Below are 17,873 nucleotides of genomic sequence, written 5' to 3' on the forward strand. Positions count from 1 at the left end.
CTCTCTCTCTCTCTCTCTCTCTCTCTCTCTCTCTCTCTCTCTCTCTCTCTCTCTCTCTCTCTCTCTCTCTTTCTCTCTCCTTAATGCTTCCAAGGTCACCACAGCTCTGGTAGATATCTCATATCTCATTTATACTTACTAATTCTAGTAACTGGTGAGTCCTAAGGACTGTTTTGATGTTTTTCACCAGTACACTGACTTTCCCATTGCAAAATACTTGTCTCCCTTGGGTCAGGAAATCAGAAAAAAAGTAAACATGAAAGAAATAAAGGCACCATGAGTTCGTGAAAAAAAATGGAGACTAGGTCGTAGATAATGACTTTAGCCCCTTCTCTTTAGAAGGTACTTCTAGACTGCAACATCTTTCTTCAGTTAATTTTGTTTACATTTTTTGACAATCCTATGGAATTTTTGGCCAGATTTGGGTCTTAGGCTGAGGATTGCATTCTGCTTACCTTAAATAACCCAAATTGATTCATTTAGATCCTAGTAATTTGTTAGTTTTTTAATAGGAAAGGGGAAAAGAGAAATATTTATTAAGTGCCAGGCATTGTGCTAAGCATTTTATAAATATTATCTCATTTAATCTACAACAATCCTGTGAGGTAGGTGCTATTGTCACTCCACTTTATAGCTGAAGAAACAGGAAGACAGAGGTTAAATGGCTTGCCCAGCATCATATTGCTAGTAAGTGTCTGGGGCTAGATTTGAACTCATGTCTTACTGACTCCAAATCCAGCACTCTATTCTTTGCAGCACCTAGATGTGTCTAATGGATCTAATTTCAACCACAGGACTATTTTTTCTGAGGAATAGATTAATTATAATACCCTAAAGTCATTTTTAGATAAGTTCACATTCTTAACTATTGCAGTGGTAGAGTCTGATATCTAGAGATATATTGAACAGTTACCAAAAAAAAATCAGCTGCCAGCATAATTTAGCATTTCCTTATGATTTCCCAAGGGAACTCAATTGTATTTTATATACAGAGTATGAAGGGGCTCTGTATAAATATAGATGGGGGAGGTTAATGATGTCGAGAGGAAAGGGGTGAGGAGAGAGAGATAAGACTGGAGAGATAAGTTATTGGGAAAGAGAGAAAGGAGCCCCATTAAGAGAAGGAGAGAGGAATGCTGATGTGCCTGGGAAGTTAAATTAAAAACTAATATTCCGCATTCTTTGTGTTCAGGAGAATGGGCACCAGTGCGGCTAGTAGGAGGTAGAGGAAGATGTTTGGGACGTGTTGAAGTTTATTACCAAGGAGAATGGGGGACTGTGTGTGATGACCTCTGGGATATGAATCAAGCAAATGTTGTGTGTAGACAACTAGGATGTGGCTGGGCCATTTCGGCCCCCAGCGAGGCCCATTTTGGGCAAGGATCTGGGAGAATTCTTCTGGACAACGTGCACTGTAAGGGAGATGAGAATTATCTCGAAGAGTGTTCCCATATAGGCTGGCTCTCCCACAACTGTGGCCATGGAGAAGACGCCAGTGTCATCTGTTCAGGTAACTTCTAACACTCCTTCTCAATAGTCTATCTTTTCAAACAGACAGTATTCTAATAATTAATTGAAAATCCGAGAACCTAGCTAGTCAGTGGCTAATTTATAATTTCTCTCAATGTTTCCAGATGCTGAAAATTCATCTGTTGTCCTAGAAGGTAAGGAAAGGGAAAAAAATTAAGTGCTTGATCGTGTAGTAGAGGAAAGCAGAAGGAGGAGGAGAAAGAACTGGGGCAGGGATGGGGAAAGGAGGGAAAGTCCTGAGACTGTGTGGTGTTATGGAGAAAGCCAGCTTCAGAATTAAGACAACAGATTCTGGTCCTGTCATTGACACATCCTGACTGTGTAACACTGGAGAAGTCACTTAAACTCTCAGTCAGACATCCAGGAAGTTCCCTAAGGCTGAAGTCGCATAATAATTGATAATATATGTTGATAAATAGAGTTTCCATACTGTGGAACTCTGTAAGCCATTGCAAGCATGGGTACAAACCCTCCATCTTCCATATTTATCTATCCATATATTCATCTATCCATCCATCCATCTTTCTATCTGCCTCTCTATCTACATGTATATATATAAAGAGAAAGTAAGATACATATTTATGTATGTGTATAATTTAGACATGCATGTATACACATGTATGTATGTCTGTATTTATGTCTATACATACCAAAACCTAGTCTTATTATTGTGTAGTAATGGTGGGAGATGCTGAGTATTATCTTTATGGAACTTTCCCAGCAACCATGATTCATTGCTATTTTCCCAGTTCATAGCCAAAATACTTCAGAGCTAGTCATCTAGTCAAAGTCCCTCACTTTAAAAATGACACAGTGCTTTAGAGAAGTGAAATAAGGAAATAATAGAAAAAGCAGAAAAAATGTCCAGTTTCCCATAAGCCATTCATTTTTTCATTTTAATGGTGGCGTATTTCTAGAATGTCAGAAAAAAATTAAAAATTCCTGTGGCAATGCATCTTAAAGCAAAATGTCATTTTGTGGGAGGTATTTGGAGCATTCCTGTAGTTAGGGATTCTGAGCTCTGGCTCAGTGGGTCATGAAATGAGCCCACATAGTATGATAAAAAGAGCCCAGGACTTAGAGTCTAAAAACTTAGGTTTCAGTCCTCACTTATCAAGTACTAACTGTGAGAACTTGAGGAAATCACTTTGATCTCTATGATCTTTATCATGTGGATAATATCTAATATACCTTATGACCTCGTACATCATTTGTGAGGACCGAATGAGAAAGTGTACATAATAGCTAATAATAGCTAGTATTTATATAACACTTCGAGGTTTGCAAAGTGCTTCACAAATATTATCTAGTTTCATCCTCACAACAACTATGGGAGGCAGGTACTATCATTCCCTTTTTACGGGTGAGGAAACTAAGACAAACAGAAGTTAAATGACTTTCCCAGGACCTTCACTTCCCCAGCTAGTTAAGTGTTTGAGGCTGGATTTGAACCCACTTGTTCCCGACTTCAAGTCTCAGGCTCTATCCTTTGTACCACGTGACTGCTCTAAACCTTTGAAACATAAAGTAAACTATAAAGAATAACAAGGTAGCAATGCATTTATTAAAAGTGCCCAGCCCAGGAGCCATTTATGAAGTAAGCAAAATTTGCCTTAGTTATATTATCAGTATGTAAGACCTAGAAAGGACTCTGGAGATTGTTTAATCTGGTCCTCTAATTTTGTAGACCAGGAAACTTCAAGCCTAGTGAAAATGTCTTGTCTAAGCTCACTTAGTAAGTGAAGTCAGAATTAGAATTGGGACTTTAATGGTATCTCCCATCACCCTTCTGTACATCGATCCTCATTTCTGCAGGAGCCCACTGTTATCACAGTACCTCTTGACTTCCCAGTACAACACATTGTGACACTACACCCAGGCCCACTCTCCCCAGGCAGTCCCCACCCCTCCATATCCCATGCTCCAAACTCTTCCCTCCTTCTGCCAAGCAAAACTCCTATTCCCCCACTGCTCTTATCTGAACTATGTTCCAGCTTGAAAGTGATAAATGGATTCATAATAAAATCATATAGGATTTGGTCTAGACAGATGCTGAGGTCCCTTCCATCTCTAGTAGTCTGTTATTCTGTGTTAATAATTTAATATGTCCTTTACATATATAAAAACCTTCCGGGAATATCTATTTTAAAAGAAACCTGGAGGCAGCAGTGAGTTAATCTAAAAGAATGTCTCAAATGATTAATTTCAGGTTGTATGGACAGGAGAGGGGCTTTTTTTTGGGGGGGAGACAGGAATAAAGAAAGGAGACATTTCACACATTTAGATGACCACCTAGTTGATTGTTGTCCTTTATTCTCAAAGAGGACCAAAATGGCATCACTATGTTGTCATCAAGTTACAGTATTTCCAACTGTGGCTAATCAGACCAATATGAACTCTGAAGGCTCTACCAGGCATAAATAGTTCATGCGAACATTTGGGGTGGAGAGATGAGAGTGTTCTGCCAATGAATGAGGTCCTTCCTGAGTGATATCATCCAGGAGACCAAAGTATTTGCAAGGAATCTTCATAAAAAACAACCTCTCAGGGGCCTTTAACCTAAATATATGACCCTGTGATCATACCTTCTTATGTCTCAGCTCCTCTAGGAATGGGTAACATGAGCCTGAATTTCATTCTTTAATTTTCTTTATATTTCAAGATATGAATAAATATAATGCACCAATGTCCCTAGTTAGTTGCTGACTACCTTTTTTCTTTCTGTTTACTTTGACAGACCTTCTACCTGCTGTTCCTGTAATGGTAAATGGTGAGCTTCCTACCAACTTTATGCTAGTTAGTGGTATATATGTCACTTTTTTTTTATCATGTTTTATCTCATCTAGCTGAAGTTCTAGAGAATATAAATAAGGGAATCTTCTAAGAGAATAGCTGGTAGTCAAGGAACCATCCTTTCCAGTCAAAATGATCACTAAAATCTAAGCATAGGTTTTACTAACCAAAAGCTGTTTCATACTTTGCAGCCCTAGCAGTTCTCTGGTAGGGCCAATGAGGGACAATGATGTTGTGGATAGTGCACTGAACCCACAAACAGGAACACCTGGATTCAAGTCCCACTTCAGACACTTACTAGCTGTGTGATGCTAAGCAAACCACTTAAACTCTTGAGCCTCAGTTCCCTCATTTGTAAAATGTGGATACTAATAGCACCTACCTACTTCACAAAGTTGTTGTGATGATCAAATAATATAGTATTTGTACAACACTTTCTTTACTTTAAAAGTAAGTCCACAAGTATTTATTAAGCACCTACTATGTGTCAGGCACTGTGTCACAGTACTCTATGAATGTCACTTCAGCCCTCCCTCACTCAAATCAAAGTCAACTGCAAGTCATGTCATCATTTCCATGATGCCATGGTCCTCTTTAAAAACAAAGGACAAACACAACAATAAATGTTACCTATTACTATTATTAGTTAATAAGATCAGGAAGAACAAGTAAGCAATAATCATCGCTCTTCTTGGAATCTTGGAGGAGACCAAGTACAAATGGGTAAAGACCAATTCAAGAGGAGATGGTATATTTATTGCTTGATGTAAGATGAATGATGTTTGCCTTCCTCTCATTTTTAGGAATCTTGCTGAGACAAGACTCTCTCTTGGTTTATCAATTTGTAAAATGATAATACCTATTCTACCTTTACCCCCCAAGAGTTTTTGGAAGGGTCAAGTGGTATGATAAATGTGAAAACACTTTGCAACCACAATGTATCCTGTAGGTGTAAACCTTGTTATCTTTAGCAGGTAGAGTGAAGGTGAGAGTGTAGGTGACACAACAGAACCATAGGACTCATTTGCACTTCACGTCAACCCTGTGAAATAAATACCATAATTACCTCCCTCCCCCCATTTATAGATGAGGAAACTAAGTTTTATGAAGGTAAGTGACTTCCATGGCAATGTCACTAGTAAGTATAAGGGACAGGATTTTAAATCAGCTCTTTCCTCACTCTAAGTTGAGCCTTTGAAAGTGATGACAAACTCAGATAGAATGGGGGCCACTGAACCATACTTAAGGATCCCTACCAACTACATATTGACTTAGAAAACTACATGTTAACCTTATCTATGTTCTGTTGCATTTTTATTTATTTTGTCAAATATTTTCCAGTTACATTGCAATCTTATTCCAGAAGCACTCAGGAGTGATACCTGTTTCATATAGGCAGACAACTGAATTTTTATTTTATTTTTTATGCAGTCCCATGGGGGACTGGTCTTTGGCATCTCTGAAATATGTTGCCATGTTGCCACTACTAGAAAAGCAACTTAAAGTTTATGATCTATTTATGGTAGGTCCTGGGTGTTGTTGTTGTATAAAAAGAGCAGAGCATTTATACATTTGCCAGAATTTCACTTAGTACATTGAGATAGTAACTTGTTAATTAAAACTAGTGGCGAAACAATAACATAATAAGGCAATAGAGCAAAAGTACAAGATGAGAGGGTGATAAAGCATTACAGGTCTCAGGTTAGTACACAGTTTTGTTTTTTTAAAACAGTAGAACAGGTGAGACATTTATAATTTTATACTTGTGTTTCATTCCCTAACTTTGTATGGTTGTACAACCATTTTGACTTTTTATCTCTCACCCTATCCACCCTATCAAAGCACAAAAATTTAATGACACATATGAACTTTTATTATAAAGAAGTAATCAGGAAATCAGGGCAACTAGATAGCACAGTGGACAGAGCACCCGACCTAGAGTCAGGAAGACTGATCTTCCTGAGTTCAAATCTGGCCTCCAACACTTACTAGCTATGTGTCCCAGGTCAAGTCATTTAACACAGTTTGTCTCAGTTTCCTCATCTGTAAAATGAACTTGAGAAGGAAATGGCAAACTATTACAGCATCTTTGCCAAATGGGGTCACGAAAAACCAGACATGAATAAACAACAACAAACTGGAAATTGGCTATAGGACTTATGATTCAGTTCAATTAAACAACATGTACTTAGTACCTATTATGTGTTCCAGGTACTGAACTAGGTTCTGTGGATACAAAGACAAAAACAGTCCCTGACCTCAAGAAGTTTACATTCAACTGAGAAAGCAGTAAATACAAGATCAGTTGAGGCAAGAGCAAGCATTAAGATCTGGGAGTGGGAGTTATTAGAAGTTTCCTGTAGTAGGCAACATCTAAGGTGAACCTTGAAAGATAATAGTGATAAATCAATTGGTGATAAAAACAAAAAATAACTTTGAAAATGTTTTCCTTCTACATTCAGGAAAATCTTCCTGTGGTGGCATCATCTTAAATACATCTGGGGCAATTAGAAACCCTCCCAAAAATGAAATGCATGATAACATAACATGCATTTGGGAAATAAAGGCCAATTCATCTGATCACATACTGCTGGCATTTCCTTATCTTAAGTAAGTACAAAGTACACTAGGGACATAGTATTGGTCTAGTTTTTATAATTCCAATTATTAATTCTCTAGAGTTTCTCCTTGACAAAGGAGAACAAAATATCCTTCTACATTTTCATATAAATTAAATCCATTCCCTATGTTTCAGTTCGTTTCATTTTAATTATAAAGTTCCATGATGGGATGCTGTCCAAGGTACTAAGTGCAATCATTACTTTTACCAGAATAGTGTTGAGTCAAAATACTATTTTGTATAGGTAGTCATTTGACTGGGACTTAGATTTTATTTTTTCATATAGAAATTTTCATTGTATAACTTTTCATGGATTTTATCCAGATTTCATAATGAAGTTACAATTAGTCCCCTATACCTAGGGAAGACAAATTAGGACTTTGCCTCAGGGCACTGAAATCTAGATGATTTCAGAGAGCACCTGTATTACTACAGGATAGAAATAATTAAGTCTAGCACCCAGATAGTTAATTATCAAGTGTTCCCCCTGTGTGCTGTGACTAAATCCTAGTGACTTCCTCCCCAGTCTAACCTTACTATATACTCCCCCCACTGTGGCATCCTTAGCAGTGGTCTTACAATATCACTGGGTCCCCCTGCCAAATCAACTTGCTTTATCTTAAAGAATTGTTTTGATGGTCCAATTTGACTATTCATCCCTGGCACATGTTATGAAACAGGGACCAGCTGCAAAAATTATTTGTTATAGCTCTGAGAATAGCAATTAGCAGAGCTGTATTTCTTCCACAAAACCCAAATCTGGCAAATACAAGTTGTCTCTCATTTATGAATAGTTTTTTATTTCAAAAGTTAATATGTTAGTACAGTGGTTTGAAATTCTAATTGACTTAGCCATTGAAACAATATTATGATAAGGAATTAGGTTCTCAGGCCAAGCCACAGAAACTTATTTAAACATAATGTAGTTGAACTCTGCTTTTAAGAGTACTATCCTGAGTTCTGAGTCCTAGAAGTAGGGGAGAATGCAAACATGTGTTATAGGAAGAAGGAAGAAAAAATGTCAGCTCTCCCTTTTCTGGCACAGAGTTAGGCATAAGCAAAATTTAGAAATAAATTAAATTTGTCCTTTAAATATTCCCATCTCTTTTATCACCAGGTACCCAATTCTTGGGTTCCTGTCCAAGTCTTCACTTACTATCTGTGCTACTAAAAGCAAGTCACACAATAACAACAGCTCACATTTATATAGTGTTTTAAGTCATTTGATCCTCACAACAAATCTATGAACCAAGGTCTATTATTATCATTACTATTTTACAGATAACGAACTAAAGTTTGGGGAGGCTAAATGACTTGCTCATGGTTACACAGGTAGTAAATGACAGAGGCAGGAACACCATAGTTCCCTCTGAATCCCAGTCCAGTACTCATCCTACCATTCTATGCTGCCTTTCACTCATATAACTTCTCTAATCCTCAGCTGATTCATCTATAAAGTCGGGGTGATAATGATGTCTATTTGGGGGTGCTATGTGAGACTCAAATGAGAAAATATATGCCTGCAAACCTTAATGTGCCTTTTAAATGCCAAGGGATTATCTCTGACCATTTGATTCAGCACTATGTTTAAAAACAAAGTATTTATAATCCACCCAACATTTATATAGTTTTCTAATATGGAGAATGTGAATTTGCTTTCAAAGCCTGGACTGCACTAATGAATATTTTGAAATCCTGGATGGAGATCAATTTTCTTCGAACTCCCTGGGGAAGATTTGTAATGGAATCTACCTCAAATTTTCTTCTTCTTCTAACTTAATGACGCTTGTGTACTACCGCAGTTACAACAACATAGGAAAGAACTTTGTTGCTTATTATTATTCTGCAGCCAAAGGTAAGAATTTAAATACAAAAACAACAACAACACTATGTCCAATTACACAACAACATGCTCTTTTGCACTCAGTTAAGAAGCAAATATTGACATCCTACTCTGGATATGGTGCTTTACCAGGTGCTAGCAGGGATACAAACACATTATGAAGTTTACTTCTCCCCTCCTGCTAATAATAATGATGATGATGTTAATGATGATAATAATTATTATGATAATGATGATAATAATGAAATGATAAGAATAATGATGATAATTATAATAGTAATGAAAATGATAAGAATAATGATGATAGTGATGATGAAAATAATGAATATAATGATGATGATGGAGATATGATAATGATAAGAATAATAATGATGATGATGAAAATAATTTAATGATGATGGTGGTGGTGGTGATCATGATAATAATAGTAATAATAACTCACATTCATATGGAATCTACAACTTACAAAAAGTTTTCCTAAAAGCAACTGGATTAGATAGTTATATCTATATACAACTACTCATCTGGGAAAATTAAAATAGCTTTTTTTCTGGGAGTTGTGGATTGGCCCAAATATATTTTATACTTTCTCTTGAACCCTTGTACTATGTGACATTATAAATGTATGTCATTTTGAAAAATCATCTCTTTTGCTTTTACTTCCTTATGTTTAAAAATGTGCAATTAATGATATGAGAAGTACCATGGCATGATAGATAGAAGGGCTGGCCGCTGCCTCTGACACATACTGGCTGTGTGATTCTGGGCACTTAAATCACTTAAACTCTTTGTACCACTGGCAACTCTCTAAAGCCTATATACTACAGAAAGAAAAGATGCTAACCTGCACTGATGGAGAGATCCTCATATGGGACATCTTTATATTAGTGAAATTACAGCCCCAGGCCCTTCTTTAATATATAATGTCATCAAAATGTATAAATCTTACTGATATTAATAGTACTGTAGCCTCACAGTGACTACAAATTTATTGTCATATAATTCTTTGTTTGTACTTACAGAAACTGTTTCCAAGACACCAAATGTAATAAGTGAGTCATATTCCATTTTAAATTTACTTTTTAAATAAATATTTACATCATCTTATTACCTTATGATTTAATTAATATTAATAATTTATTTCACTCAGTAATCAGTTTCTATTTTTTTCTATCTACCCTAATTTACAGATATTAGATATTTCTGTACATGATTTTATAAGGGTGATTGGCCAACCATAACCATGTGATTTTAAACAGCTTTAAATTGTGAGGTTTTACTTTTAAACTATTTATGTATTATAATCATAGTGATGAATAATCTAATGATAATTGAAATTAATAATTCAATGTTCTGTCAAAGAAGAGATAACATTTATCAAAATACCCACATATGTACATTGAGAAGAGGAAATGAAAGCAATTCTAATGAATCAGAAGAAAATAGTTGTTCAAGTTCATCAACAAGACATGGATTTTGAATATTTCTGTTCATAGGATTCCATGTGATATCTCATGCTCCTTACAATTCTAAAATTTTATAATCATACATTTAGCACGAGAAAGGTGCTTAGAGATCCTCTGATTCAACACCCAAGTCTTACTGATGAAGCACTAGTCTATTCCCTTCTCAGGCAACTACCTTCTTAACAGCAATCTCTCCACAACTTGAGATCTCTGCCCAAAAGAACTGGCATCTTAGGGCTTGTGTCTTTTCACTAAAAGTACCCCATAGGGCTTCGGGTCCTGAGGTCCAACTTTTTTTCATCCTGCAATTGAATCCGACTTATTATTTATCCCAGGTGCTTTTCGTGGCTCTTGTTCAGTCTGCCAAAATTACCAATTGTGGCTCTACCCTCTGACTCCAAATCCAGTGTTCTTGTCACATTATTATTCTGTGTTTTGTTTTAAACACAGAAGGACATGATTAAAATGTGTTAACCTCTTAAATGACTGGGAAGAGTTGAGGGTAAATCAATCCTACTGTGTTCCAACAACTTGAAGTTGGAAATGTGTTCAAAATGATGGCACACCCTATAGCAATATCTGGAATTTGCAAAGAAGCAAACATAGTTTTGATTAATGGTGACTCCCTGCTCTGGACCGCTATGTCCAGATAATTCCCAACCATGCTCAGCTTACTCCTAATTCTATTTAGCCTTCAAACTTTTTTCTCAATTTCTTTCTAATTGCCTTACCAGTGTTATGAAACCTCTTCCCTGAAGTCCTATTCCCTAGATTGATGATTATCTAGGCCTCCCTTTTCTAGCAGCACCACAACTATACTCTCTTCCCTCCTAGCTCAATTCACTCTCTGGATTTTTCCTTCCCTTCTCCATCCACTTTCCAGATCCCATTTATGTGTTGTTGTTCTCCAAGAGCATAAGGTCTGTCTTATTTTCTTGTAGTTACACCGCATCTCTTAACACACTGCTTGTCACATAAAAGGGCTTAAAACATGCTCTCTCTCTCATATTGTGGCAGTGCAATTCGATAATGATTTTAGAAGAACTGATATTTAATTTCTTAAAAATCTCATTTTGTTTTGGGATTTGGGGGGTTTCTTGTATCCCCAGCCATTCCGACCACACCCAGGATAATTACAGCAAGACCAGGTAAACAACACGAACACGTCCTTTGGTTTAATAAATTAATGACTTTCTACCCAGTGGTTGGATCTATGCAGAATCTGTACCATTTGCAAATGGATGTGCCTATCTAGATATTGTCCAATTGATTCTGTCCAAATATACTGACATAGTCAGAACCATTCAAAACCATTAGGAATGTTAGCTTTGACTTCAAATATGATGATGATGATGATGATGATGATGATGATGATGATGATGATGAATGGCTGACTTCTCCTCCCTTTAGAGCCTTGGGGGTTATAATATTTCCAGTAATGTTGCTTATGAGCCTCCATTTGGTATGCTTCCCCTTGGTACATTCTCCTCCAAATAACCACAAGAATTATTGGGAGAATGGTCATAACTTGAAGTACAATAGTAAGGCACACATAAAGAGAATGTGGATGGCAAAGGGGTAACTCACAGCTCTTGGTTACTGGAAATCTTTTTCTCCCTTTATGAAATCCTCATGGAGGCTTAAAGGGGAGCTCTCTGATAAACTCTGCATGTTGGTGCCTCTGTTCTTTTACAATTTTAAAGAAAATAATGTATCACTCAAGCTAGGCCTATTGTCTCTTAATCTTGATCATGAAAAAAAATCTATGTTGAGTTTGGACACTTTGAGCAAGATAAAATTCTGAAGCTAGTGTTCAACTGATTTTATTTGTTCACCCTACCTCATTTAAATGATTATTTATTTATTTCATCCAGAAACGTAAGGACTACTGTAAATTAGTACCTCCATATCATCTGAATAGAATCATTTGGAGAAGAAGATTAACAACCAAAATAAAATTGTGTTAACTGGTGACTTCAAGCAAAGTAAATAGTGAACCTCAGTTTTTCAAGGAAGATAAACTTGATTTCAAGATTTGGAGCTTAACTCCAACTATTTCTAAAAGATGGGGTAGAAAAGAATAGTATTTCAGGATTCCTATCTATTGACTGAGAGAAAGGGATTCATTGTGTTTTGTAGTTAATAGTCAAATGTGTCTGTCTTTAGGAGACTGGCCAGAACTGAAGCTGGTAGGTGGTCCTGGGAGATGTGCAGGAAGAGTCGAAGTCCTCTACCAAGGGAACTGGGGCACTGTCTGTGATGACCTGTGGGATCTTAATGAAGCAGAGGTGGTATGCAAGCAGCTCAAATGTGGACAGGCTGTTTCTGCCCCAGGAAAGGCTTATTTTGGCCCAGGTTCAGGCAAAATTCTCCTGGACAACATGCAGTGTGCAGGAGTTGAACGTTACCTTGGGCAATGCTCCCACTCTGGTTGGTCTGAACATAACTGTGGTCACCATGAAGATGCCAGTGTCATCTGCTCAGGTACACCCTCACCTCTCAAAAAAACTACTTCCTTAATTATATTCCCTCTGAACCAATTACATTGACATCCCCAAAAAGATGACAAAGATAAATAGAATAACTGAGAAATATTGACATGAAATTTTATTTGAGTTATTCTAAACTGGAAATAATATTTCAAGTGCTAGATTTTCATATGTAATAAAGCACTTGAATTTGTAAATGTAGATTTACTGACTATTGAGATATACATATATGTATATATAATATATATGTGTATATATATACACATCATATATATGTATATATATATGTATTTATTACTCAAATGTTCCTAACTTAGATTGAAAACATTAAGGAAAGCAATGATTGAAACAATTAAGTCAAGATTCTTGGTGGTTACATGAAAGAAGTTAGACATTCTCAGTGATTAAGTAATACGTAAAAATACAAAGGATCTGAGATTTTAGCAGGGTGAGGAGCTTCTAGTGGGAGAATTCCCTCTATCCCTGAAGATCTAAACTTGTCTATGGTGTGAGTTTTCCTGAATTATGTAAAAGTTGTGTTATACCCAGGATTACATAGCTACTAAGCATCAGAGAAGAAATTTGAATTTAGGTCTTCCTGATTCCAAATCCAACATTCTATTTAGTATACCACACTTTCTCTTTTTCAAGGTATTTAGACAATACTTTGGAGTAAACATTATAGAAGTTATGTTGACAATACTCTATGTCTATAATTACCTTTTAGTAAATTACTACTTTCTTATTTCACCCATGATCAATCTTATGCTGAAGGAAATATCATGCGTATGTTGGCTTAGTAAATACTTAGCAAGAGAGAGTTCCAAACCTCTCTTATTTTTTATTAAAATTCCTAAAAATATTGATAGACTTTTTTATTTCTCTATATAAACAGATGCTGAAGTTTCAAATGACACCAATCCAGGTATGTCTAAAATTAAATTTCAGAAACAGGTACTGTGACATTGTTTACCATGTCTTGATATTATTCCAAGTTATATGTTCTTCCAGCACCTAAGCCAATTTAATTCAGTTCAAAAAACATTTTGGCTACTCTCTGGTTTAATTAAACACTCTTGAAAACTCCAAAAACTCTTTCAGATTTCCAGTATGTCATTTAGTAAGATACTACTTTAGTGATCAGAAAGTTTGGGGTTCAACAAAGTACCTGAAAATTTTTTTATATTTGGTACTTTGGAGCAAAACACATATGAAAAGACACTGTTGTATCAAAATCTCTAGATGTAGAATAATTACATTGTTCCAAAGCCGAAACTAAGAGATTTATCCCAAAATATCAAAATTTAGAGGATGCTGACAGTACCTGTACTCTTTTATCAAGTGGGCACAACTGAGCTAAGCAAAAGTTAAAAAGAATAATTAAACTGGGAAGTTACCATATGAACCATTCTTTCCCCTGGCTATGGCTTCCACGACAGTATTGTGCAAAGGTCTCCAAGAACCAGTGTCCTGAGGTCTTTGTATCCCCCTTCAAGGTCTCTCTCACCATTGGGTCTTGTATTCTTTAAATCTGAAGTCTCGCCCCAACCCCTCCAAAAACCCTTATTGACTGTATTTGTCTTGATCCCAAGGATAACTGGTTACATCTCAATGCTCTCCATTCTTCTAGTAATTCCACTAGTTTTGACCCAGTTAACAGAATAAGTGTTTGACTCAGTTTGTTAGAATAAGTTGCCATGAATTCCAAAGCCTGCAGTTTTGACAAACACATGAGCCAATCAACTTCTCACAGAAATCAAACCTGTCCCATGGACACAGACTACACTCCTTTTCTCAATCAGTTGTCTCAGTGATATAGTGTGAGTTCCTTGAGGGCAGGAACTATCTTTTGCCTCTTCTTGTATCCCTCACCTTTTAGCATAGTGCCTGGCACATAGTAGGTGCTTAAAAATGTGTATTGAATGAATGTTTTTCATCACTAAGGGGAATGCATAAAAGATCATGTAGGTAGCTCAGCTTTAATGAATCTTCACTGCTGATTAATCAATTCAAAGCACATATCTTACTAACAGTATTGTATTTTGCATACAAGATGTCACCCTTGCCATAAATACATACGTTCTGATTTCTTGTGAAGAAGAGAGCATCGGGAAGCTTTCTCACCTGAGACTTCAGTGACTGTAATAGAAATGTACAAGCAATATGACGTATTAACCCATCTGACCCAACAGCTCTTACCTCTCACCTCCAGGACTGAGCTCTTCAAGGCACAGGCTACTAGGGTCATCACACTGAGAGTTAGAGGGCACTTTAGAGATCACTTAATAGAATCCCCTCATTTTAAGACAGGGAAGTCATGCCCTGGAAGAGTAAGGTAACTAACTGTCCCAAGATAAAAGTAACAGTGGAAAGATTTAAATCCAGGCCTTCCTTTCCTACATACAATCCTTTTCCCACTGTATCACATAGGTGATCGTTGTTCCTAGAATAACCTTCCGTAGGTTCACAATGAATAATTTTTTGTCTTTAGAAGACTGGCCAGAACTGCGACTGGTTGGTGGTTCAGAGCGATGTGCAGGACGAGTGGAAGTCCTTTATCAAGAGGTCTGGGGCACAGTGTGTGATGACCTGTGGGATCTAAATGAGGCCGAGGTGGTGTGCAGGCAGCTTGGATGCGGACAGGCTGTGTCAGCCCCCGGAGAAGCACACTTCGGCCCAGGCTCAGGGAACATCCTCTTGGACAATGTGCAGTGTGCTGGGACTGAAGGCTACCTAGGCCAATGCTCCCACTCGGGATGGTCCAACCACAACTGTGGTCATCATGAAGATGCTGGCGTTATTTGTTCAGGTATTCATTACTCTGTCAGGAAATCAATTTCTAAAGTTTCACTCAAATGCCATGGTATCTAAAAGCTACAGGGACCCTAACTACAATTAACTCTATCCCCTTCCACCCTTCCCATACATCCTTCTCTAATTGAGCTGCTGAATATCTCCAGAATAGAAGATTTTTGTCATATTGCCCCAAGCACAACTAAAGAAGAAATAACATCCTCATCACTGCCCTCCAGAATTAATTCTAGCTTCTCCTTCACTTTGTATTTGTTAGTTTTTTAATGACATTTTTTTTCTCTATACAAATAGGTGCAAGAAACTTCACTACTACACCTCCAGGTATGTCAAACACTTTATCGTGTTCTTACATCCCATCTGTCTGGCTTCTGGACTCTCCTAGTCCTTTGGGCTCCTCTTATCACACTTTGTATGTGTTAATAGTCACTCATTTACATGTCTTACTGCCCTCACTAGATTATAAGCCCCATTAAGCAAGGGAAAATGTCTTGTTCATTTTTGTATCCCCAGCAACTAACCCAGTGACTTGTATTAGTAAATGTTCTATAACTCTATATCTATAATGAACTGTTCAACCAACAAATATATATGTATATATTATATACACCTATATCTGTACATGTAATCATATACATGTATATCACACTGGACTATACTTAGTCTGGTGAAATGTTCAACCAACAAATATATGTATAATATATGTTTTTGCATGTATATGTATATATAATGTATATGTATTGTTGCTGAGTTTTCAGTCATGTCATAGTTGATTTTTTTGATTAGTTGATTAGTTTTCAGTTCAGTCTTACTGATCCCATTTAGGATTTTCTTGGCAAAAATACTGGAGTAGTTTGCCTCATTTTACAGATGAATAAATTGTTCTAAATAGAGTTAAGTGACTTGCCCAGGATCACACAGCTAGTAAATGTCTGAGGCCATATTTGAACTCTGTAAGATCAGTCTTCCTAAATCCAGGCCTGGCACTCTATCCAGTACACTAACTACCTGCCCTGGTATATGTGTATACATACTGCAAATATTTGCAATGTACACACACAAAGTCACTCACACATAAGTATATGTATTTGTTAGCTGAATATTTCATGGGGCTAAGTGTCAGTCAAGAAAGAATGATCACTGTGGTTAGGTCAAAAATAAGGAATTAATTGTGATAGCGTTACTGGAAGAGAAACGTGGTATTAGTGAGAAATAGCACTTTGATTGTCTTTTTTGAGTGCTGTTCCATGGATTTTAAAATCAGCGAAGGCAGAGCCAGGAGTTAGTAGAGGAAAAGCAGTGCTTCTCATAGCCTAAGACCTCTAGCATGGCTCAACTTCCTCAGATTCATATGATCTCTGTCCTACACCAGCAGGTAATAATCAGTCTTCTGTGAGGAAACAACAAGATGCAATATCCTACACTAATAATAATGCCCTCAACCTTCAGTCCTTGCTACCCCTAACTGGACCCCAAGGCAGCTACTTCCCAGACAGTCCCTTATAGTCCAGGTTCCTCAGGTTACAGGTGAGAGCAAAATGAGTATGGGAAGAATAATTCATGAAAGAGGTGGGTTCTGAGCAAATTTTTGTTCACTGTGCTTGAAAGTCTGAAAACAAATTTTCTAGTCCCATTATAAAATCAGTTGCCAAATCTTTTTTTTTTACTTTCAAATCTCAGAAAGATAGATATATAGATGACAGACAGATAAATAGCCAGACAGACATATAAGTATACATGTAGACAGAAATATAGAGCTATATCCCATTCTCTCCATTCATACAGCCACCACCCTAGTTCAGGTCCTTGACATCTCCCTGAACTAATTGTATATATGTTTTTCAAACAGAGAAGGATGAAACTTTAAGGTGAAGGAACAAACATAAAAGAATAATCATTTAGCACTTCCTAACCTTATTCTAGTCATACTAAGAACATTAACTCTTCTACAAGGGACCCTCAGTATTTTATTCATCTCCAAACCTGCATATGTTAAGTCAAGTAAATAACCATTTATTATTTATTTATTTGTTTGTTTGTTTGTTTGTTTGTTTATTTATTTATTTATTTAGTTAGTTAGTTATGGCAATCGGGGTTAAGTAACTTGCTCAAGGTTACATGGCCAGTTATTTCTGGGTGTGGTGCTGAGTATCTGAGCCTGGATTCGATCCCAGGTCATCCCGACACTGGAGCCGGTGCTCTTACTCGCTGAGCCACCTGGCCGCCCCTAAATAACCATTTATTTATTTATTTATTTGTTCATTTATTTATTTATTTGTTTGTTTATTTAGTTAGTTAGTTATGGCAATCGGAGTTAAGTA

The 17,873-nt window shown here is 36.8% G+C and overlaps 2 protein-coding genes across 4 annotated transcripts in view; both read left to right on the top strand.

Annotated features, from left to right (window-relative positions):
• DMBT1 (deleted in malignant brain tumors 1) overlaps nucleotides 1-17,873 on the top strand; it is a 495,581-nt gene that overhangs the window by 295,618 nt on the left and 182,090 nt on the right. The window contains 4 exon segments of the mRNA XM_069097407.1: nucleotides 1,193-1,510; nucleotides 12,419-12,748; nucleotides 15,239-15,550; nucleotides 15,847-15,876. Of these exon segments, the coding sequence (XP_068953508.1) occupies nucleotides 1,193-1,510; nucleotides 12,419-12,748; nucleotides 15,239-15,550; nucleotides 15,847-15,876 (990 nt within the window).
• BUB3 (BUB3 mitotic checkpoint protein) overlaps nucleotides 1-17,873 on the top strand; it is a 555,213-nt gene that overhangs the window by 10,215 nt on the left and 527,125 nt on the right. The window lies entirely within an intron of this gene.

The sequence above is a fragment of the Petaurus breviceps genome, unplaced genomic scaffold (assembly GCF_028583685.1).
Source record: "Petaurus breviceps papuanus isolate PSGF00001 unplaced genomic scaffold, PetGlider_PUasm1.0 37, whole genome shotgun sequence".
NCBI lineage: Eukaryota > Metazoa > Chordata > Mammalia > Diprotodontia > Petauridae > Petaurus > Petaurus breviceps.